At 48.6% G+C, this 24,675-nt stretch overlaps 1 protein-coding gene across 4 annotated transcripts in view; it reads left to right on the top strand.

Annotated features, from left to right (window-relative positions):
- The window catches only part of SMG6 (SMG6 nonsense mediated mRNA decay factor), a 158,503-nt gene that overhangs the window by 26,334 nt on the left and 107,494 nt on the right, over nucleotides 1-24,675 (top strand). For all 4 annotated transcript variants that reach the window (XM_075013600.1, XM_075013599.1, XM_075013602.1 and 1 more), the window contains exon 9: nucleotides 19,972-20,033. In XM_075013600.1, the coding sequence (XP_074869701.1) occupies nucleotides 19,972-20,033 (62 nt within the window). The remainder of the gene's footprint in view (nucleotides 1-19,971; nucleotides 20,034-24,675) is intronic.

Below are 24,675 nucleotides of genomic sequence, written 5' to 3'. Positions count from 1 at the left end.
TGAGGCTGAAGGAACTGGGGAGAGATTTGGATGCCTGCGCTTTCCTGGTCTGGGTGCTACTTCAGAGCCAGCCAAAGGTGATAGCGACTGCAGATGGTTTTCCTGATTCTCTTCCAGGAATCCTGCTGTCTGCATCATAAAGACACTAGCTTTAACGCTGTTTGATATGGTCGTTAGAGGCCTATAATAAGCGTTTGTTCTGTGCACAGAGGCCAGCACCCCCAGGACATGCATGTGGGTTGTATGTGTTATTACTGACTTCGTGACTGCTCGTCTTTGCACTCCGTCCCACCAGGCCTTGGGCCAGTCACTTCCCTCTCTGTGCCTTGCTTTCCCTTCCCAGGAGAGGGGATGCTGCCAACTTCCTCAGGGGGTTGGCGGGCAGGCTGCTTTGGTTGAGAGAGTGAGAAGGAGCAGGCTGGAGGAGAACAAACTGCTGGGTGGATTGTCATTGTCAATAGCAGAGCAAAATGCATTGCCTGTAGCAGGGTTAGAGGTTGGGTGTGGTTTCTTCCCTCACTGCCTGCCACCTCCTGTCTTGCAGGGGGCAGCATAGCCTAGCAAATACAGCCCTCTGCCTGCTGAGGTATCCTGGCTCTGGCTCCTTCTCTGCTAGCTTGGAGGCTGGCTTGCTGCACTGGGCTTATCACAGAGGGCAAAAGCTGGTTCTGAGTTGTAAGACTGCCTACCAGTTTGAGGGGCTTTTCTGTGCGTGATGTCCTTTGGGGGTAGCTCCTTGTTCAGCTGCACTGAAATGTTTCCGTGCTAGCCTGTGCTGAGCTGGTGCACTGGCCTTGATGGCTGGACTGACACGTGCACGTTCCTACGCATGAAAGCAAGGAAGTGGTTGAACCAATCACCAGCTTCATTGTTTTCAAGGATTTTGACAGCTGAATAGTGCAGAGTAAGCTGAGGAGTGGGGTCCCCGCTCGCTGGATTCCGCCAGCTCTGTTTGCCTTGCTTGTGTATCTGGGTTTGAAACGGGACACTTGGAGCGGCAGCCTGGTGAGCACACTGCAAACCAATGGAGCAAACCGTCCAGGCTATTTGAATGGCCCCTGTCAGGAAGTGCAGAGTTAAGGCTTCTACAGTGGCCTTGCTGGTTATGCATCACAGCAGACTGCTCCTCTTGTTAACATGCCACATGCCCCTTAGGGGCGTCTAAGGTTAGAGCAGAGAGGGTTTGTAATAATAATTAAATAATACTTTGTCCTTCTCTGCAGAAGTCTGAGTGCTTTACGACTAGGAGTCAATTAAGCTCCCTATAGCCTTTCTGAAGTGGGATAGTACAGTCAGTCCTGGATTTAAGATGCTCCCATATAAGTTGTTTCGCACTTACACCATTGACACTTTGAGGAACATGATGTAAAAATTCCTCACACTTACGTCATTAGGTTGCTCAGAAAATGGAAAATTAGTGTACTCTCCTAGCATCCTTGGCAACTCTTCTCTTTGCATACTGCACATAGGGTAAAAATGGTTTTAAAATGTACTTTGGGTTAGGGTAATTTTTGCAAATGTTGCTTTAAATGTCTGGTACAGACAGTGAGTGGTACATTAAGGTTTAAATGGTCACATAGGCAAAATTTACACTCTTACAATCCCTATCCCCCTGTATTTACATTACTTCTTATGGGGGAAAAAGTCCTCATTATACGTCATTTTGCTTTGTTGCAATTTTACAATCCCTATCCCTGACATATATGGAGCATTCCCTGTATTGTTCAGCTGTGAAAAGGTTAGGCTGCCCAGAGAGCCTGTAGGAAAGCCAAGAGCAGACTTCTGGTCTCATGGTTCCTTGTCCTGTGCTCTAGCCACAAGACTTTTCTGTCCTCTGCCCAATGCCCAATTTATTTCTTGACTAATGTGTCCCTTGCTCGTTGTTGTGAGCCTGTGTAATGATAGGCCGCATAAGTGCAGTGGGGCAAAGCCACTTCTGCAGGGACCATTAGAACTGGAGTTCCAAGCTGTTTGCAAGCCTTAGCTCTTTGCACTGGTCTTCCTCCTCAGCAGTAGTAACTGACGAACAGTTCGGCCTCTTTTCTGCAAACAAGTAATAGAACTCCCCCCCAGCAGCTGAATGAAGGAACGCAGGGACAGATGCCTTCTTACGGACTACATGTAGTGGGTTCCTACCTTTCTATTCAGTGCCAAAACATTAAGGTGATACACAGGGCTTTTGTTCTTTGTGCTCAGTGTCTCAGCCCTAACGCTGTATTAGCTTAGCTCGTTGCTCAGTGTCTTTGATTTTGCTGTTCATTCTCTAAATGACTGGTGGGTGTGAGCGCTAGTGTTGTGAGTGGGAAGGGTGTGTGACAGAGCTGGGTGAGGTGATGAGGGTAGCTGACAGAGCATGAACTGTGCTGAGTGTCAGATCTGTAGGCGATACTCTCTTTGTGATGCTCTCACAATCACCTGCAATTGACTGGAGAAAGGCTCTGGGCCCTTCTAGCCTCCTCATCTTTCCACATGACTCCCTTGTACTATGCTTGATTGCAAAATTTGCTCGCTTTTAGGTGATCAGGGGAAGTGCTGGTATAGGAAGCTGGAAAATTGTAGTTTAGGAAAATGCAGTGTCAGCCCTTTGTCCTGGCATGGCAGATGAGCTCTGATGCTTTGTCCCTGAAGCCCCTCTTGAAACCCTGTATGAGTTCTTTTGGCCCATGCTTGTCTCTCTGTGGCTCTCTTTATGGTGGGATACAGTTTGTTTCTCTTTGTGTCAGGACATCTTTGAATGTTTTCATCTTCCCTCATCGACCAGGTCTTCCGTTCTGAATTAGTCTCTTCTACCCACTGCTTGTTTAACCCACCCATCAGCATGGTGTCTAGACACCAGATGCATCCCTGCAACCATAACAGTAATCAAAGGTGCGAGGAGGCACTTCCTGTGCCTCTGGCTGTCTGTTTATCCAGAAGCATTGAAGAGTTCTGTAGTTTGTCTAGGTTGCATGCTGCTTTCTCCATAGGGCAGATGCCCTCAGCAGAGAGCAAGGTCACTTTCCCAGTCAGCTTCTCTGTGTTTCACATCCGTTTTCCCTGGGTTCTATTTACCGTTTCTTCTCCATGTGCTTGTTCCTCTTGGGCGCTGGGTCACTTGGGTGACAGCTGACTGGGGCACAAGGGAATGCCTGGTTTCCTAGTCTGTTTAATTTCAGTCTAAAGTCTGTTCTGAGACTTTGGTTTTGTGTGTGGTCATGAGATTCCGTAGAGAATAAAGTCTCCTCTCGGCCTAATTGAATAGCTTTGCAGTACTTCTCCGTCTTAGATCACAGCTTCGCTCTCTCCCACCAGCTTGACTCAGCCACTCTCACCTGTGTACCTATCCACCCGTCCAGTCCAGGCTTAGACTGGGATTGCTGTGCTCTCTCTGGGAGCACTTTGTGTTTGTGCGGGGCTTGGCACTGTATGCACCAATGACACGTCATTGCACAGACAGCTCTACCACAGAGAAGTACTCCTTTGCTTTGTGAAGTCGTAGTGTGTGTGAAGGGTGCTGCTGTTCTCATCTGCAGCATTTCCTGTAGCTCTTTTCTTCTACATTTGGTTAGAAATAAGCAACGGACAAAACTCAAAATGGGATGATGTTAAAACCCATCCTTGGCAGAGGCAGCAGGCTGAATGCTCCAGTAGAGAAGCCCACCTTTTCAAACAGTTCATCAAGCTGCCAGGAACTTTTCTCCTCAGGCACGGTACTTGTGCGAGCATGACTGTGCTGCCTGTGTGGTTTCCAGAGGCTAAAAGCAAACATGATTCTGAGCTGCATTAACAGGTGTGTTGTGAACCAGACACGACAAGTCATTCTCCCGCTCTACTCTGCGCTGGTTAGACCTCAGCTGGAGTATTGTGTCCAGTTCTGGGCACCGCAGTTCAGGAAGGATGTGGAGAAATTGGAGAGGGCCCAGAGGAGAGCAACGAGAATGATCAAAGGTCTAGAGAACATGACCTATGAAGACAGGCTGAAAGAATTGGGCTTGTTTAGTTTGGAAAAGAGAAGATTGAGGGGGAACATGATAGCAGTTTTCAGGTATCTAAAAGGGTGTCATAAGGCAGAGGGAGGGAACTTGTTCTTCCTTGCCTCTGAGGATAGAACAAGAGGCAATGGACTGAAATTGCAGCAGGGGAGGTTCAGGTTGGACATTAGGAAAAAGTTCCTAACTGTCAGGGTGATCAAACACTGGAACGAATTGCCAAGGGAGGTGGTAGAATCTCCATCACTGGAGATATTCAAGAAGAGGTTAGATAGGTGGCTTTCAGGGATGGTCTAGAAAGTGCTTGGTCCTGCCATGAGGGCAGGGGGCTGGACTCGATGGCCTCTCGAGGTCCCTTCCAGTCCTACTCTTCTATGATTCTAAAGTCTGGCATTCGCAAGCTGCTAAAGAGAATTGTTAATTCATGGTGTTTTGGGTAAGTGGGAAAACATGTAGGGTGAGCCTTGGTAGGCAGGAGGTGGGCAGCTCAGACAGCCATGCTCCCAGAGACCTAGTTTGCTGTGTGGGGTCAGCACAATGGCGTGGGTTAATGGAGGAGGCTGTGCTGGTGACTTTGCACAAGCAGGAGACGCTGCCCCTCCCAAGAGCAGAATGACCCCTGTTGTGAACGTAGGGCACTGTTAGCAGAATCCTTCCAGCTTTCTGATGCTGCTTCTGTAGGACTCAGAGAGACTCTGGGCCAATGCGAGGGTCCTGGCAGCTAGCTTAGGTTTCAAGCTATTCAGCAGGGTGAAAAGAATGGTTATTAGGTGATAGGGACACAGTGTAGAACAGACTTTTATCTTCACAGAAGCCAGAAGCCGTCAGTACAGTCCATCTCAGAGAGTGGGGGCCAAGAGGGGGGTCCCTGAGCCAGAGCCTTGGCCCCTGCCTTTGTCTCTCTCCCCCAGTCCAGGCTAAACTGCCTTCCAACTACCCAGTTCCAATTCTAACCAACCAAGCCCCTCCTTTGGCCTGTTGGGACGGGGAACAAAGGTGTCTCACATTATCACTATGTACCCATGCTGCCTCGTGAAACTGCAGGGAGCTCCAGGGCATCAGGAAACCCCTGGGACCTAACCAGGGGGATAAAATTGTCCCAGTGGCATTAGAACATGTGAGTGGCAAGGGGATGGTTGGTGGGTCAGGAAGTCCGTCTCCTTTGCATGTTGGCTCTGAATATCCCCACCAAGGGTAACTCCTGTCTGCACTGGTTACTCAAAGTATTGGTGGTGTGATGGAGTGGGGGATACCTGTGTGTGTGTGTGTGTGTGTGTGTGTGTGTGAGACTCACAGAGGGTGTGAGGCTCCTGCTGAGGGTAACCCTGACGACCAGGTAACACCTTTGTACTGCAGACAAAGGAGGAGGTGGAGCCTGAGGGGTTTGAATTGGAACTGGGAGTTGGAAGCAGTTAGTCTGGGCTAAGGGAGAGAGAGACAAAGGAGGGGGCAAGGCCCCGGCTCTGGGGACCCCTCGGGGCCTCGTCTCCTCCACATGGATTGGACTGGCTGTCTCTGCCTGCTGTACTGACTCCTCTGTACGATGCTGTGTCCTGTCAGCTAATAAACCTGCTGTTCTCCTGCTGAGTGAGAGACTCTCCTGCCTGCGGACAGGGTGCAGAGCTTGGGGGACCTCAGAACCCCATCACAGATGGATTTCTAATGTGCTCCCTAGTACCTGACTTGGGAGCCACGCTCCATGCATTGTGTTCTGCTCTTGCAGACAACTAAAAGTAGTTGTCCCCTCTCCTACTTACTGCATTGCATTGACTGCACTGTTGCATTACACTCCAGAAGTGCTACTCCTGTGAGAGAAGAAAGAGCAGAGATTTTTAGAGAGGGAATATGAGATACTAGCAGGAGGCCAAAGGCTAAGGGGGGCCATTTAGGGATCTGGGGCAAACTGATTTTTTAAAAAAGTGTGTCAGGGATGGTGACAGGTCCTGCTGTGGAGGGAGGGGACTGGACTTAATGACCTCTGAAGGTCCCTTCCAGTTCTATGAGATAGGTACATCACAAAGGTTTTCCTCTCCCTTCCCCACCATACCAGTGGCAGACTCCTTGAATTCTCTTCCCTTGCCCCTAGGAGAGACATGCTTCCTGGTTTCTCTGCTCTACCACCCCAAGCAGAGTTCCATCTCCACCCCCTCACACTTTCAGGAAGCTCTGGGGTTTTGGTTACTCACTTGTGGAGGTCAGGTCAAGGACTGGGGTTTTTTTTTTCCTTTGTGTTTAGGAAACGGTTTACAAACTGTGTGTCGAGCAGGTTTAGTGCAGGTGGTGTGTGAAAGGGACTTCTCAGCTTGCTACTTGGTGGACTTGAGATACTTTCTTCTCTGTTTCCCCACTGTAATTTCTCTTGGTTGGCAGTGTGAGCACTCGCAGTGCACCCCCCAGCCTTCAGACTCTGCGCCTCCTAATGTGACCTGGGTCACCAAACCACCCTGGGCTTTATTTTTACTCACGCCGTTTTGTTTCGAGCTGTGATGTTGGTTTCTTTCCTCTAGCAGAGAGAGGCCTTCTCTTGGGAGGAAGCAGAGTGTGCCAGGCTGCAGTTAAGGCTGGTTAAACACTAAAACCACATTCCTAGCCTCTCTGGGCTTGAGACGTGACATAAGCCATGCAGCTAGCACTGGCTTCTGCTCCCTCTAGCCTGCCAGTTACACTTCTTCCCAGGCTTGCACGGAACTCTCTCTCTTTTTGTAGTTGTGCTTTTTATTTGAAAATATTTGTAGAGCCCTCCTTTCCTGTCTCAGCTGCACTAAAGATCCCCTAGAGCCAGCGCCATTTCCCCAGGTCTGGGCTCTCGATCTCACAGGCCTCCCTCAATGTGCTGCTGAGACCTGCCCCAGCTCCCCAGGCCTGATTACCAATATATCCTGTGTGTGCATGTCAAGTGGAACCCACATGTTGCTTTCCAACCCACTTGACCTTTTGTCGCTACCCGGAAAAGCGAGGGCTCAGTTAGCAGTAAGAATTTCCAGACGTTGGTATTGATTTTTCAGATATCGTTGGGGGTTTATTTCATTTTTTTAATGAGAGGTCCTAGGTAAGGATGAACAGTGTGATGAGGAGAGGTGGTCTGATGTGCTTTCCTGCCAGCTGAGGGCATCTGGAGTGAATTGCTGGTCTGGGCTCTGGAGCCGGGTATTGCGAAGGATGGAAGGAGGGAACTGTGGTTCAGTTTAGACCTAGCAATGGTAGTACGTGGTTGTGCTGGGAACAAGACCAAAGGGCAGTGTGGTGAGAGTGTTCAGTAAATTTCCCAGTATGGGACAAGTACTTGCAGGCTCAAGAATCCTTCCAGTTTTTGTCACTGGTCCAAGAGTTTGTCTACACGGCACTGGCAAAGCACGCTAATGTGATTTGTAAAGCAGATGAATGCATTGCGTTCTAAGTGCCCCATGTGGACCTTGTTGGCATGCTCTGCGGGTATCCTGCTCACGTTAACATTGTCCTGCTTCAGACCCAGCAGATAAGACAGACTGAGACCTGTTTTTCCAGAGCCTGGGTCCTGACAGCCTGTTTGAATCTCAGATGATACACGTTCCAGGGCATGCTCCTGGGTTTCACAGTGGTAGCAGTCTTTAAATATGCATACATATCCCATAGAGCTGGAAGGGACCTTCCTCGAGAGGTCATCAAGTCCAGTCCCCTGCCCTCACAGCAGGACCTGGAGCCATCCCTGACATTTTTTTTTTTTTTTTGGTTTTGGTTTTTTTAAACTCTAACCTACCACAGAACCTTGAAAGGCTCCTTCAAGGATTGAACTCATAACCCTGAGTTTACAGGACCAATACTTCAACCATCCCCTCTGTACCACACTGTTAATATCCTGCTGCTGGACAGGTTCACGTCCAAGGAAGAGGTGAGCCTCCCAGCTTGGTCTTTCCTGACATCATCAGAATTACATGTCACAGCCTGATTATTTTCCCAGAGAATTGTTATCCTGCTGCAGGCTGAGAGAGAGTCGTGTCTCCTGGGCTTACTCCTCCTCCTTCTACATGATACATAACAAATGGGGTGATAACCTAGGAGGGGGACTCTGGAAGCCACCCCTTGAAAATGGCTGCTCAGAACACTGGACCCTTCACTTGATTGGCTTTCCTTGGAAATACTATAAAATCATAGACTTGTAGGCATGGAAGTGACCTCAAGAGGTTCTAGTCCAATTCCCTGTACTCAAGACAGTAGTAAGTATTAACATATTTGTTTTCTCCCAATAGAAAATGGGTCATCAGTTTAACAGCACCACATAGTGGTTTGTCACTCTAAGAAGTACACATCTAGCACAGAGCTGGTGCACAGGGAAAACTAAATTGTGACTTGCTCACGGTCCTTAAGCATGACACGGAGATGTCTGACTAGAAGGGACTCTTTAATCTAGCAAAGACATAAGATCCAACTGCTTGAATGTGAAGCTAGAAAAACATCAAGCTGGAGATACGGTGCACATTTTTAACAGCGAATGTAATTGGCTATTGGAACGTCTACGGAGGGGTTGTGGTAGATTTTTGTATCACCTGGCTGTCTGTTTCTGAAAGCTCTGCCCTTGCACTACCCGAAGGTAATGGGGTAGATGCCAGAACCTGGGTGAAGTTCTCTGGGCTGGGTTATTCAGACGTTCAGATGAGATTGCAATGATCTCTTGTGATTTTAAAGTATCCCTCATATGGTTCTCAGAATTAATGCATCTGATGAAGTGGGTCGTGGCCCACAAAAGTTAATGCTCCAAAATATCTGTTAGTCTATAAGGTGCCACAGGACTTCTTGTTATCAATGATCATTTTTGTATCTGTGGTATCTCTAAGTTACTGTAAGGGAGAAGCCGCCTCATTGCTCCCAAAAGCCAGTTGGTTTCAGTAGGGTTTGCTTAGTAGTGAGCTATGAAATCTGCTGTACTGTTCCCTGCCTTCCACTTCAACATTAAACATGCAGACTCTGCCTTACCCTGTAGCACAGAGAACGGGCCTGCCTGTGTCACTGGTGTAGCAGCTGCCAGTGGCCACTGTTCCACCCTGTACTGCACAGCCACATGCAGCATTGAAGAGCTGAACTTAAGTCCAGACCACCTGGAGCAGCAGCACGAATTTGGAGAGAACTTTGCCTTGAACATTAGCCTGACATCTTGTCTGAGGAGTATCTTTGGCCTGTTTTCAAGTGGCCGGTGCTGGGAAGGAGGAAATGGGGCTGGAATGCAGATCTCATTGGTGAATGTGTTGCAGTGTGTATTGGTCAGGTACATTTGGTAGTTCAGGGCTGGCAAGAGCAAATGGGCTTTCAGCTGACTGGTGTCGTTTTTCTGACACACTTTGTGTGCAAAGGCTTTGCCCATTTCCCACCAGCCTTGCAGTAAGACCTGCTGAGGCCTGAGAGGAGGATTGGAAGATGTCTGTTTTCACTGGAGCATCTCTGAGTGTTTGTTTCCTTTGCTGAGATGCTGACTTGTAACTTCTTACAAGGCTAAAACCTGCCCTAGAGCCATAGCCAGTATGCCTGGGACTCCTGCTGCTACCTACCAGTGGGGAAGGAGGGAAGTAAGTCACCATTGCCTTTGCTGTAGTGGATCCAGATGCATGTTACATGTCAGTGGTACTTCAGGTTCTGGGCCTCTTTACAGCGGTGCCGCAAGCATCAGCAGATTGGACTTTACTTCTCTGTGTAATTTCTTCTCCCAAAGAATCAGAGTTCTTTGCAAAGTGTGTCTGCGTATACATTTTTCACACTTGGCCCACTCATACCAGCAGTGAAATGCCCCTAGGTCTGGTGTGGGACATGGCAGCTGCTTACAGCAGACAGCACTACAGAGTGACTTTTAGGGCAGGAAATGAAGGAGAATTCTGTATACTTTAGATGTTGTAGGAGAATTTAGTCAGAATATAGTTACCCCAATGCTGGAATTTGACCAAATTGCTATGGTTAATGCATGTGTTCTTGCAAAAGTTGCATGTCATTTTCAAGACTCTTTGGTTTTATATAACATATGAAAAACAGACCCTCTAACAGTGCAGCACACACCAATATCTTACTGTGGTTTCTGTAGAAAAAGGACCGCCTACTATTTGACCAGCTCCATGCCCTGTAGTCCCTGGTTTTTTACAGGATTAATAAATTAACATTTGTAGTATTCTGAAGATACAAAGGGCTGGATGGATGTATTCTTCTCATTGACAGTCTCCAATTGAAATACTGCCCAGATCTGGTCCAGCTTGCTTTGGCGTGTGATTAGATCTCAGGCTGGGTGTGACCGGAAGGAGGTACTGCAGATTTGGTGGTGCAGTTGTGATGGACAGATGCGCCCACACTACCAAAGGGGCTGAAATGATGAAGAAGCCAACCCTGTAAGAGAGAATCTTACAGAACACAATGGAAGGTCTTGCACTGTGTCCCCTTTGCAGGAAGAGTCACGTTGTTCCGGCTGGGTACCTTGGTTGAAGGAATATTGAACCTTATTGTGCCAATACTAGAACAAGGCAGCAGTGCCTAAGAAAGGATTGATGCCGCTAGTGGCTGGTCATGAGTAAATCCGCCAGTCTCCAAGAGTTTGGGGCAGAGGTGGTAAATAATCTGGAGCTGAGCTGTGTACTTCAGGGTCTGCAGCCCAAGCCCTTCACCACTGAGGATATCCTAGACCTAGGAGAGCTGCCTCCTATGCTCACAGCTTCCCAGTGGAGGTGATGTGTTCTGTTAATGCAGTCTTGCATCTGGTATCGCTTGATTAATGGACCTGACTCTTTCAGCCCATTTTGATTCTGACGCTGCTTTCAGCTTCACAGCAGCTTTGCTGCTGTTGAGGAAAGTTTGCTGTACTTGATGAAGAACAGATACAGAAATTTAGTTCCAAACCTGAGGAAACAATTTTAACTTGAAACAGTTTTTCCTTAGGAGTTGATGCGCCAGAATCCTTCCCTTATTTGGTGTCTTGTTAACAGCTGGGGCTGCTGTGGAGGTGCCAGAGCTTTGCACTCATTCTAGCTCCTTGCAGCAATAGATGGATCTTTTCTCGTGCAGAGAGCTGGAGTCTCTGGTTCCCACATCAATTCTTGCCCCCACCTTCCTTGTACATTTTATGCTGTGTTCTGTTGCTGCGCTGGCTGGAGACATGTTTTGAGATGTTTCTTGAGCATCACAGAGTCCCTTGAAATGGGGAATTCTTCTCCCCTCTTGACTTGGGACTGTGGAACCCTTCACTTACACTGTCTTACCAGCTCTAAGAAGGACAAGGGAGGTGAGGTAATGTCTTTATTGGATCAGCTTCTGCTGTGAAATAGGCAAGCTTGTGAGCTCCACACACGTGACCTGCAGAAAATCTCTCTGGTGCTGGAAAGTTTGCCTTGTTCACCAACAGAAGTTGGTGAGATTGCAAACTATCCCCCTCCCACCAGCCTTTTGTCTCTGCCAGTGCTAGGCTGTCCAGGAGAGGCTCCAAGCATCAACTGGATATTCTCTTTGTGCCATTTCTGATTCAAGCTGACTTGTCCAGTATGTCTTGTGTCTACTCCTGGTTTCTTTGGCTCTCTTCCACCTATTAATCAATGCAGATTCCTTCCATGTGAACAAGTCCTGTTGGCTTGGTGGGGTAGTGTATGTAAGCTGCATGGACAGAAGTAGGAAGCTTTGTCTGATGGTGTTGCCTCTTCCTAGGAGGCTTTACTCTGTCTTCACATACTGTTTTCAGCTTCAGGTCCTAGTTGTGTGTGAGGTTCCCCCTCTTCTGCCTGACTAAGTGGTTTGGTTTTATAACTGGTGCATTCAATATAAGCTCATAACTTCTTTGGCGCTGATGTTTCTGGGATGTCCACAACCAAATTTCCCAACTCCTGCTCCAAGGTGGCATTCCCTGAAATGTTTGCAATTCCATCCAGAGGGTCAGATTGCCAGGCAGAATGTCAGGGTCTTAGTGCGCGGCTGAAACCGTTGTGTTTGGAGGAGGGATTTAGAGTTATTAGGAATGGAGGATGGGCTCCATCTAAACCAGAATGAACCAGCTTGCTGACTGGTAAGATTAAAAAGCTCATAGAGTTTTAATGGGGGAAAGCTGACAGATATGGAGGAGCAGGTGGTTTGGGCAGATTCAGCCCTTAGCGGTGTACAAGTTGTATTTCTCTGGTCCTGCACCCTTGGGACCTGACTAGTCCTGAACCAGGGAGTTTGTCAGACTGGGGGAGGTCAGTGCCAGCCCCTCTGTTGCAGGCTGATGGTTTCCTCTCCCCACACTGCATCTGAACTTGGAGACAAGCTCCCTGCCCCCAGGCTCTCAGCTGCTGGCCCATTCTCCCTAATGCAGTCCACTCCTGGCCAGTCCATGCACCCTGCTACCAGCCCCACTCCCAGCCACTGGCTGAGTCCTGCTGTTGGCTGGGCTCTGTTCCTGCCTGGGGCTCTGCTGCGGCTCCTGGCAGGGCCCGTCACCATGCACCTGTCCAGCAGCATCCATGGTCATGCTACACTGTTTTTTCCCCCTGAGTTCTCCAATCCCAGAGCACCCACAGAGTCCCTGATGATGTCAGACCCTAAATGTTACTGGACCAGAGTGTCCTGGATTAGGGAGGTTCAACCTGTATTTACTGAATGGGTACTTTGCATCCAAGTGACAACGATAGATGTTGGGAAGGCGCATGTAGGACCTGATGAGAAGCTGTCAAATGAAAAAAGAGTCCCATTCAGTTCCATCATAGAGAAGGCAGACAACTAAATATGGCATGATTTAGAAGTGCTTGTATATAACTGCAAGGAGTTTAAATTCTAAGATGGGTGAACCTGAGTGCCTAGTTTTAAATGAGGGTGGTGTTGTAGTAGCCATTACCAAAACTTGGAGTGAATATCAGTAGGACACAGTCATTCCAGGGTACGAAATAGATAGGCACAATGCAGTAGGCCATGCTGATAGATTTGGGGGTTGGGGGAGGGAATAGCATTGCATGTGAGCTAAAGCATAGAGTCAAACACAGAAGATCCTCAGAGTTACAAACACCAGAGCTGCTCATTTCACAGACAGCCTCATGCTGGGTTTGGAACCGGAAGTACGCAATCAGGCAGAACCACAGGAACTCCCCACACCCTTCTGCCCAATAAAAGCAGGAACAGAACAGTACTTTAAACAAAATCTGCTAAGAAATGAAAGTTTAAAATGTTTTGACAAGTTAAGGAAACTGCCCCTATGCTTGTTTACCTGAAAGTGGCTAAAAGCAGTGTGCTTTTCTTTTGTATGGTAAAATTTGAAAGCTGTGTTAAATAAGTGTTCAGTAGTAAACTTTTGAAAGAAGAACCATAACATTTTATTCAGAGTTATGGACAATCACCACTTCCAAGTTATTTGTAACTCTATGGCGGTACAAGACAGTAAGCATCTAAAAATAGTAAGAATATAACAGTAGGAGTATACCACTGACTACCTGGCTAAGACAGTGATGGTGACTGTGAAATACTTACAGCAGTTAGCAAGGCTACAAATACCAGAATTCCCAGTAATAGTAGGGGGTTCAGTTATCCCCATATTGTTTGTGAGCAAGTCATCTCAGGATCTATATAGATGTAAAATTTCTGTACACCGTCCATGTCTGCTTCATGGAGCAGCTAGTCCTGGAATCCACAAAAGGAGAGGCGGTTCTTAATTTAGTCCTAAGTGAAGCACAGGGTCTGGTCCAAGAAGTCACTATAGCTGAACCACTCAGTAGCAGCGACTATAATGTAATTAAATTTAATGTCCTCGGCGGGGGGGCAGGGGGGAACACCAAGGAAACCCAACAAGTAGCATTTAACTTCACAAAGGGAAACTACACAAAAATGAGCAGGCTACTAAAATGGCAATTAAGAGATACAGTCAGAAGGGTGCAATGCTAGCCAAAGGTGCATGGAAACCCTTTAAAAACACCAAAACAGAGGCTCAAACTGTGTGTATGCGCCAATTTTAAAAAATCAGTAAGAGGACAAAAAAAAATACTACTATGGGTAGGTAAGTGGTTGGAAACAAAAAATCTTTTAAAAAATTAGATGTCAGATAGCACCATGGAAAATAGAAAGGAACACGAACTCTGGCAAAGCAAATGTAAAAGGGTAATTAAACAGGTGAAAAAAGAAATTGAAGAGCAACTAACAAAGACAAAAACTAATACGTCACTGTATAGTACATCCAAAAGAGGATCTGTGCAGAACAGTCTGTGGGGCCACTGGGCTATCAACGTGCTAAAACAGCACTGAAGGAAGGTATGCCTGTTGCAGACAAACTACATGAATTCATAGTATTGGTTTTCACTGTAGTGAGCAGGAAAGAGATTCCCACATCTGAGCCATTCTTGTAGGTGACAGATCTCAGGAGCTGTCCAAGACTGAGGTGTCAGTGGGGACATTTTGGAAAAAATGTATCAGTTAAACAATTAGAAGTCACCAGGACCAGATCGTATCACCCAAGGCTTGTGAAGGAACTTAGATATGCAATGGGAAAGCTCCTAACTAATTGTGGTAAGTAGTATATTGTTTAAATCAGCCTCTTTACGAGGTGACTGGAAGATAGCTAATGGAACACTGATTTTTTTTAAAAAGGCCCCAGAGCTGATCCTGGAGGTTATAGACCAGTAGGCAAAGGTTCAGTACCAAGCAAATTGGATGAGATTGTAATAAAGAACAGAATTACCAGGCACATACAATACGATTTCTTTGGGAAGAGTCAGCATGGCTTTTGGAAAAGGAAATCATGCATCACCACTCTATTAGAATTCTTTCAGGGTGTCAGCAAACATGTAGATGATGGTGAGCTGGTGGATATAGTGTAACTTTCACTTTTCAGAAAGCCTTTGACTCACCAAAGACTTAAACAAAGTAACCAGTGATGGGCTAAGAGGGTAAGTCCTGTCAAAGATCAGCAACTGGTTAAAAAACGGGGAAAGAAAGGATAGGAATAAACATTCCATTTTTGCAGTGGAGAGAGAGAAAAAATCACCTAAGGATTTGTATTGGGACCAGTGCTGTTCAGCATATTCATAAATATACTGGAAAAAAGGCTATAAAGAGCAAGGGGACAAAGAATGCAGACTATAAAAAAATTACTCAAGCTAGTGTTAAACGGACTGCAAAGAGTTTACAAAGGGACCTCACAAAACTGGGCAACAAAATGGCAGATGAAATTCAGTGTTGATAAATGCAAACCAGTGCATATCAGAAAACATTAACCTAACTATACATACCAAATGTTGAGGTCTAATTAGGTGTTACCAGTCAAGAAAGAGATGTTGAAGTCATTGTGGAATGTTCTCTTAAAACATCTGCTCAGTGTGCAGCAGCAGTCAAAAAACCTACAAGAATGTTAGGAACCATTAGGAAAGACACAGGTAATAAGACAGGAAATATCACAGTGCCACTATATAAATCCATGATATAGCCTGCATCTTTAATACTGCATGCGGTTCTGGGCACCCTGTCTCAAAAAGGTGTATTAGATTTGGCAAAGATACAGAACAGGGAATAAAAATAATGAGGGAACAGCTTCCATGGGAGGAGAGATTAAAAAATACTGTTCATCTTTGAAAAGAGGCAACTTTTTGAAGGGAGGAGGGTGTAGCAGAGATCTATAAAATCATGAATGGTTTGGAGAAAGTGGGTAAGGAAGCTTATTTACCTTTCACATAGCACATTTCACTGGGTTCCACCCAAAGAAATGAATTGGTAGCAGGGTTAACACAAGTATCTTTGCACAATGCCCAGTTGGTCTCTGGAACTCTCCCAGGGGATGCTGGGAAGACTGAAGGTAAAATTTGGTTCAATGAGAACTAGGTGAGTTCATAGGGACGAGGTCCATCAATTGCCATTGCCATGACTGTCTGGAACAAACCTAAACCTTGGACTGCCAGAAACTGGGACTGGATGATGGAGCAGATCACTTGGTAAATTGCCACGTTCTGTTGCTTCCCTCTGAAGCATTAGGCTCTGAACGCTGTCAGGGACAGGAGGCTGGGCTAGAACTCAGTGTGGTCACTCTTCGAGTGCTGCATACCCAGTGCTGTTTCACCATTGCCTGGCTGGGGATTGCTAGGACCTCAGTTTGGCTGGGCAGTGTACCTGTCTGCTAGCTCAGGGAGGGAGCCTGCTGGAGCGTGCAATTGTTCACATGTTCAGAGAACTTGTTCTTCCCTTTGATCTGGACACATACTGCACGTACCATACAAAGCAGCGGTGGGCAGCCTGCAGCCCACCAGAGTTCTGTGTGTGGCTCACAAGATGTTCTGTTTACTGTTGCTGATGTGCGGCGTCTGCTGGTTTCCATTTGGTTTTTTTCCTGACGTATTCCTGAAGTGACAAGTACGTGAAGGGAGGAGTGTGCTTATTGTACACGACGTTGATTGCGACAGCCACATGTGCCCTCTGCAGCCAATCACAGTGCTGCTACAGGTCAGTTGGCACACCCAGCACATTCTAGATATGCAAGCACAGTCAGCAAAACTACGTAACCCTGGGGGACTCTCTTGGTTATGACACTCTTTTGGCCCACTGAGATGAAGGAGGGCCACTCATGGGGCTCACTCACTATCAGAGGGTGTCCATTGCTGGTATAAAGAGTCTGTCCTCACAGCCCCTCTTTCTCCAGAGCACCTTCTGGAAGCCCCGTGGGGCACTGCCAGCCCTTCAGCACTGGAGGCTGGTGGAAGATTTGAGGAAGTTACAAGGAAGAGAATCCTTTCCCAGCTCTGCTCCCTGCACTCACTCTCTGTCCAGAGCCCTAGGCTGTGTTCAGCGCCTCCAGGTCAGAAGCTCATTACACTGGGCTTGGGGAAGTGGTCCCTTTCCCCATCTGAGGGCAGACCAGCAGGTGATGTGACTTCCTCTTTCCCCAGCCCCAGAGCCCTGCGGGGCTCAGTGGAAGTCCCTGTTCCCTATTGCTGTGAAAAGCAGCATTTAGCTGGAGGAGAGGAGGGTTCCCAGGGCCTGACTGGCAGGTGAGTCACAAGGGAAAGAGTCATTCAGAGAGGAGTTGTGTCAAAGCAGTCTGTGGCCTTTGGTTGAACTCTGGAACTTTCATCTCTGTGTCAAGGGATTAGCTCATCAAAGGCTGGGGCTGTGGGGTAAACGTTGTGTTGAAACAAGTCGGAGAGGGGCTGCCCATATGTGCAGCTACCACACAGGACGTGTAGGCTCTTTGCTGCCCAGCCTGCCAGATGGCTGGTGCTGCAGTGCTGGTTAGAGTGAACCCTGCTGTTTTCCCAGTGGTGCTCTGTGTGCGCTCTTACTTGCACTTCCTAGAAACTGTCACCATGTCTACAGGAACCCTCTCTACAGCCAGGCAGCCCCAGCATTGCACTGGCCTGCAGCTTGGTGCTCCCTGCTGGAAGGAGTGGAGCTGGGATGCTGCTTTCTGCTGCCCCTCCTCTGAAAAGGCTGGTTCATTCTGTGTGGGAAGACTCTGCTGCATGCTTCCCCAGGGCGCGCATGTGTCATTTGCCACTCAGGGTGGGGAATTTTGCCACTCCTGCACTGCCAGTAAATGGGTGCAGTGGCTGCAGCCTGAGAATTTTTGGGGGTTGGGCGTAGGGTTGGAGGAGAAGGGCTTCTGTCCACCCCGCATATGCCCCACCCCCTTCTCCTCTTGCAGCCTACGAACAAGCTCTGGCACAGCTTCAGTGAGAACATCAGATATGTGGGCTTACACAGAAGGAGGGGCAGGCAGATGGAGACAGTTCAGCCACCCGGATCCGTATTACCTCTCCTCAGGAATCTTGGAGGTGGCAGATTCCTCTCCCATGCTTCCAGCCGCAAAGAAAGGCTGCAGGACGGGGTCCCAGCTGCCTGCTTGTGCTCTGGTGTCTTCCACAAGACTTCCACCAGTGATGAGGTTTCCTTAACCAGGGCATACGGGAGGGGCCAGGGTACCTATGAGCAGTAACAAACTTCCTATAAGCTTTCGACTGCCGTGCCAATTACCTTGGCTTAAATGCTCTCTGCTCTGGTGTTAGCACTCCACCGCAGCATGGCTTGCTCTCAGAGAGACCAAGGCGAGGCTGCCTGTGCTGTGTATCTAAACATGGCCGGCACAAAGAGCAAGGGCTTCACTGAGTACTGCTTCCTCCTCTGGCCTGCCAGTCGCCGTTCAGCCTGCTGGCGCAATATTCTTCAAGTCACACCTGGGGTTCACCTGCAGCATTAATAAGATGGTGGCCAGGGAAGTCACGTTCTTTGGAGCTGCAGTAAAACAGCTATTGAGTGAATGAGACCCCTGGCTGCAGGGCCAGAATCATTGGCCAGGATTTTTATGAGCACGTTTTATGTTGGAGCTCACATATGGCCCAGGAGCGGTGCTGCGGCAGAGCATAGCTCTCCTCCATAGCTCCTGAGGGATTTCAGGTCAAGGCTAATTATACCTCATTGAGCAGCCCCGCTGCATAGGGTTTGCAAATCAGTGGGTGTAGGCTGGGGAATAAAGGGAACACGATGAGAGAGAATTAGTGAGAGCTACGGTAGATATCCACCTCTGCAGGGTGTGACCTGCCAGGGCAGCCCACTCCTGCCACACTTGTATGGGTTCTCCAGCACTGCCAGGCCACTCAGAGAAATCCTGTTCCCAGCTAGACATTGAATCTTTACAGCCTAGGGGCTATGGCTCTGGACTGGGACTCAGGAGACTGGGGTTTAAGTCCTGGCTCTGCCATTAGCCTTCTGGATGACCTGGGACAGATTGTTTTTGACTCCTTGTGCTTCAGTTTTCCCCATCTGTAAAATGGGTAGAGTGAGGTCGAGCGCTTTGAGATTGACAGGTAGAAAGCACTATAAGGCTGTGTCTACACTAGCCCAAAACTTCCAAATGGCCATTTCGAAGTTTACTAATGAAGTGATGAAATACATATTCAGCGCCTCATTAGAATGCCGGCAGCCGCGGCACTTTGAAATTGATGCGGCTTGCAGCCCTGCGGCTTGTCCAGACAGGGCTCCTTTTCGAAAGGAACCCACCAACTTTGAAATCCCTTTATTCTTATCTGCTGATAGGAGTAAGGGGATTTCGAAGTTGGTGGGGTCCTTTCGAAAAGGAGCCCCATCTGGACGAGCCGTGCGGCGGTGAGCCGTGTCAATTTCAAAGTGCCATGGCTGCCAGCATTCCAATGAGGGGCTGAATATGCGTTTCAGCGCTTCATTAGTAAACTTCGAAATGGCCATTTGCATGGCCATTTCGAAGTTTTGGGATAGTGTAGACACAGCCTAAAAGAGCTAGGGATTTCTTAGAGCTCCCATCTCCTGCACATGGGTCCAGGTTGTTACTGGTTTCCTGGCCAGTGTCTTCTCCAGACGGTCCTGATGAGAGTGAGTAATTTGGGGTGATTTCCTTGTTTCGTGCCACAGTAGTGCTGTGTGTGTCTATAGTCCCTTTGTTCCTGGGGTTTAAGGGTGTAAAATGAGCCTCCAAACATCACTGTGATTAAGAAGGGTAAGACATACATAATGTTCCGTTTTTCCTGCACCGTAATATAGCCACTTCTTGGGTGAAGCAAACTAACTGTTTAGCCATGCACAGCAATGTCTGAAGCAGTTTAGGAGACATGAAGAAGCCCAGTAGCCAAACGAACCTGCAGAGGGAATTTAGAGCAGCTGTGTAGCAGCTGCTGTTTCCCCTGCCACAAAGATTCCCAGCAGTGAGCTGAGTCCAGGGTTAATATATACCAAGTGCAGTAAAGTCACCTGCACCTTTGCTGGTGTGTTGTTTCTGGCTAACCTCGCACACTGTTCAATTGACGGTGGGGTTGTGATGGCTGCAGCTGGACACAGTAGCCGGCAGAGGGTGCTGTGTGTCCATCCAGCCTGCTCTGCCTGCCTGCCTGCCTTCTCCAGCTGTTTGGCGCTTGCCCTATGCCTATGTGCACAGCGTTTGTGAGAATCTGGGTATGTCCATTTGGTTCCCATCTGCAGTGCCCACTCCCATAGCCAGGCCAGGTTATTCTCTCACCAGAGACACTGTTAGTTCACAGGAAATCAGGGAGAGTTTAATTGTTTTCTCTCTCTCTCTCTCTTTTTTTTTTCCATGCAGCTGAACAAAAGGTTCATCCTCAGTTTTCTCCATGCCCATGGGAAGCTGTTTACCAGGGTTGGGTAAGTGTGCAGGATGTTTATTTTATTTTCCTACATTACATGTCTTTTTGGAATTTAATATTGTTAGCAACTAGGCTGTGTTTGTAACTGAGGGCACCGGCTGTGAATTCTTGCAGGCCTAGCCTCCTGGTTCTTATTCTCCTTAGCTGCCCTCCAGTCCTGTGCTGGTTATTGTTTTGGATTTTTCTCTGTCACCCATCTGGAGGCTGGGCCCTGTTTGGGCTGGGGACAGAACATAGGCTTGGGCTGGTGTTGTGGGCTCTGGGACTTCCAGGTGCAGCCTTGCATTGCCCAGCCCCCTCTGACTGTTCCCAGATTTGCCCAGCTGGGGTCTTCTACAGCTGAAAGGCTGCTCTCCTGGCTTCTCTCGGTCTCGCTGCCTGCTCAGGTGTGTTTGCTCGAGGGAGTTGCATTCCTGTAACTGCAGATCTCCATTCCAGTAATGGGGAGACAAGCTTTCTCCCTGAGGTTCTTTGGCTCCCTTTCCCTGGAGGCTGGTTGGTCAAGCACCACTTTAGTGGTGGGAACTCATTTATAAGAAGTGCTCTTAGCAGATCTATCAAAATGGGGCAGCAAATAGTTGGATGTCCGTCCTTGAAATACAGCGAGTCCGGTCAGGCCTGGGCTGAGATCCCAGCCTGGAGGACATGCAGCTGACCTAGGGAGCACTAGTGCAGTCTTCCCATGGTGTCCCTGTGAGTCATCTGAGCTAGGCCTGTGACTGTTGGATGCCTGGAGTGCTGAAGCGCTTGTGTCTTTGCTCAGAGTCTGGCGGGGTGGTGGGACCTATTTCTCAATCCAGACGCCCTGAGTTGCTCTGAATGCAGTGTGTTGTTCAGTGTGGGAGCTGCCTGCTCCAGCACCATGTTCAACTCTTCCCTTGCCTCTCAGTGGCCTGAAGCAGGGGTGAGCAAGGTGGGGACAGGTCCCCTTGTGGGGGCATGACATTTCAAAAGGGAGGGAACAGCATGATTGGCTGCTGGGTCTCAGGCTCATGCATCTAATTAAAAATGTTGAAATGTGTCACTGTTTTTATGTCTGTGTATTCACCTTTATGTACTAATTAATAGTTTTTGTATCCTACTTACTTTCTTGAACGTGCCAAAAGGGTCTTTTTAATATGAACGTAACGGAAATTTCCATCGGTTTGGATTACATTAGACAGGTTGGGGGGACCCTGCTACTTGCAGTGACGAAAAGCGGGTCCAACGTCCAAAGTTTACACTCTCCGGCCGAGAGAGTGGTATTGTATTCAGGGTTCCCATGGCTCCTACAGTCTCTGATAGGGCTTTTTGCTGCCGGTTACCAGATTGAGACTTGCTACAGGCCACCCGCGAGAACCCCGCACAAACGTTTTGTGGTGTAACAGATTCTTTTGACTTGGGCAGTGTAGTTTCTTGCTTTAGCAGGGCCTGTCTTTCAGCCCTCCTTGGGAAAAGGGGATGCCTGTCTTATGGGCTGGAGGATATGTTCATTAGTGGGAGTGAGGTTGGCATGGTGTAAAGCTGCAGTTCCTGCCCCAAGTAGCTCACCTTCCAGGCTGGCTGATCAAACTTTGCCTCTGAAGCCACAGGTGCCTGTAGCTTCTGTTGTCTTTAAGTTTGATTCGTGGATCTGTCTCTCTCAGTGCAAAGTATGAGCCACTTGAGCTAGTCCAGTGTAGCGATCCACCTTTGAGCTGCTGATGGCTGACATTGTGAATTCCAGTCAGTGCTATGAGGCACTGTTTGTGTCAATGTGGGCAGCTTGCTGGCCTAGACTGAGGAGTTAGGGAACTGAAAATCCTCTTGGACGGAGAAAAAAGGGCAGCTGGAACTTTTAGATGCTGGGTCGTGTTTTTCTGCCTGAGGGCATTGTGTCTAGGGACCTGCCTGTCCTGAGCTTTGCTGTGGCTTTACTCAAGGCTGAGCTATGGTTTGAGTACTCGCCAGCAGGAGGGATTAATGGGGATGTTGTGGTGATCACTTGCAGATTTGTCTCTTGAGACTTTCATGAAATTAAGATGCAGCATTTTAGGAGGTTACTTCCCAGGACAGCCATTTAAACAAACCTAAGTATGTTTAATGACAGATTCTCTTATTAAGGGAACTTGAAAGTAGTATCAAGCCCTGGGAAGGGAAATCAGGTGGTGGTGCTGAACAGCTTCTGTGCTCAAAATAGGTGAATGGTAAAAAATAGATCAGCCCAACTTTTTGTGCTGAGGTCATTGAAGTGTGGATGGCATAGGCCATGTTTGGTGGTATTAATTAGAATGGTTCATGCGGAAGGTCAAAGAGAGGCAGTTCAGAGAAGACTTCCACTCCAGTGCTAACCTGCTGGGCTCGGAGCTGGGTGGGCCCACTGCACATGCTACCAGATGTGCGGGTGATGAAGCCCTCACTCCTTCCAGCCAACATGACGGTAACATTAACATCCTTTCAAAAGAAAGGAGTACACTGGGGAGCAATCCCTGCTGTAAAGGAGTCCTTTGCCAGGCTGAGACCTCTGTGCGCCAGGAGGTGGGCTCTGTGGTGAGTTGTGCCAAGAATGACATCGTATTGAAGTCTGGGGGTCTTTAGAAACAAACCTAACTCCCAAACACCAGGAATGTTGCCTCTTCACCAGGGCTACAGAATAGGAGGCCTGTTGTACAGGTTGCTGTGATGGAGTGGGGGATACCCCACCTCCTGCTGAGGGTAACCTGGTGACCAGGTGACACCCATGTACTGCAGTCAAAGGAGGAGGTGGAGCCTGAGGGGTTTGAATTGGAACTGGGAGTTGAGAAGCAGTTGGTCTGGGCTGGGGGAGAGAGAGACAAAGGAGGGGGCCAGGCTCCAGCTCCAGGGGTCCCTTGGGGCCTCCTCTCCCCAACATGGATTGGATTGGCTGTCTCTGCCGGCTGTACTGACTCCTCTGTAAGTCGCTGTGTCCTGTCAGCTAATGAACCCGCTGTTCTGCTGAGTGAGAGTCACTCCTGCCTGCGGACAGGGTGCAGAGCCTGGGAACCTCAGAACCCCATCACAGTCGCACCTGCCTTATCCAGCACGCATGGAACCTGACAGGTCCCGAACAAGAGAATATGCCAGACAAGGGGAGATCCAGGGCTTCTGCAACCAGACAGCCTTATGCTCGGCTGCTGCAGCCCTAGCCTCCCTCCCCTGGCACTCTGGCCACACCCAGGCTCCCAGGGGCTGCCATAGGGCAGGTGCGGACTCTGGCTCCTGGCCCCACTCTTCTGAGGGGCAGGAGGAGGCTCTGGCTCTCAGCTGCCTGTTGGCCCCCACTTTTGTGGGGCAGGCAAGGGCTCCAGCTCCCAGCCCTGGCCCTGCAGTGGAGCAGGCAGGACCTCTAAATCCCAGCCCTTGCACCCTCCCAGCCTGGTGCTGCTCTGGGCAGGTGGGGGCTCTGGCTCTCGTCCCCACTGGGTCTCCTGTACGGTTTGCTGCTCTCTTGTTAGGCAACATCCGGACAAGAGAGAAATGGATTTCAGAGGTGCAACCTGTAGTACCAGGATTTGATGCAGTAGATGGCTTTCTGATGCCTTCTCAGACAGTGTGGAAGTATGGGCTGTCGTGCTGCGGGGTTGTGCTGGGTTTTAAAAGGCACCTGTGAAGTGCAGCCTTTGAAAGTAGAGTAGATTACACTCAGTGGATGTTGTTGGATCTGTGATGATCCAACCAGCCTGAAAGTATGTTGGTGAAGCCCAAAAGCATTGTCCTTGTGGGTTACCAAAACCATCTAATTCATCCAGCCTATAGCCTGCTGACTTTGCAAGCTCTCGGTCTGTTGTGGTGGAGGATAAAGGAAATCGCTGTGTTTGCTGAGAATGACTGCGAGGCATGTCCTGGAGGTCCCTGTGCTTGACTGCGCTAATGCAGAGGCTGCACCTGTTTTCCTTTGATGGATTTTGGCTTTCCTCTGCCTCGTGTGAGGGGCACCCTGAAGGCTTTTACCATTGCTGATGAAGTGGCAGTTGTCCCAGTACACTGCCCTGGCATGGGCTCTTCACTGGGACAGAACCACTTGCTGGAACAGTGTGAGGTTTGCTGGGGGAGATGAGCAGTGCAGAGTGGGCAGTAGACTCTTTCCAGTCTGCTAGTATCTCTGGAGGATGTTCACAGAAGTGAAAAATGTCAGACTTTTTTAAATCAGCAGGATTAGCTAACGTAAGACCGTAAGAACGGCTACACTGGGTCATCTAGCCCAGTAGCCTGTCTTCCGACAGTAGCCAGTGCGAGATGCCCCAGAGGCAGTGAACAGAACAGGTAGTCATTGAGTGATCCCTCTCCTGTCACGCATTTCCAGCCTCTGACAAACAGAGGTGAGGGATGCTGTTCCTACCCACCCTGGCTCACAGCCACTGATGGACAATAACCTCCTCCTTGTTTGAGCCCTGTTAAAGTCCTGATCTTCACACCATTCTCCAGCCAGGAGTTCCACAGTCCAATTCTGCGCCGTGTGAAGAAAAACTTCCTTTGGTTAGTTTTAAACCTGCTGCCCATTAGTTTAATTTGGTGACCCACGCACTGTGGGAGCAAGGAAATAACTTCTCCCTTTTCACTTTTTTCACATCAGTCATGATTTTATAGACGTCTGTCATATCCCCCCTTAGTCTCCTCTTTTCTAAGCTGAAAAGTCACAGTCTATTCAATTTTTCCTCGTG

This window comes from Carettochelys insculpta, chromosome 19 (assembly GCF_033958435.1).
Source record: "Carettochelys insculpta isolate YL-2023 chromosome 19, ASM3395843v1, whole genome shotgun sequence".
NCBI classification, from domain to species: domain Eukaryota; kingdom Metazoa; phylum Chordata; order Testudines; family Carettochelyidae; genus Carettochelys; species Carettochelys insculpta.
The sequence above is the reverse complement of the archived record's forward strand: the minus strand, read 5'-3'. Positions and strand labels throughout refer to the sequence as shown.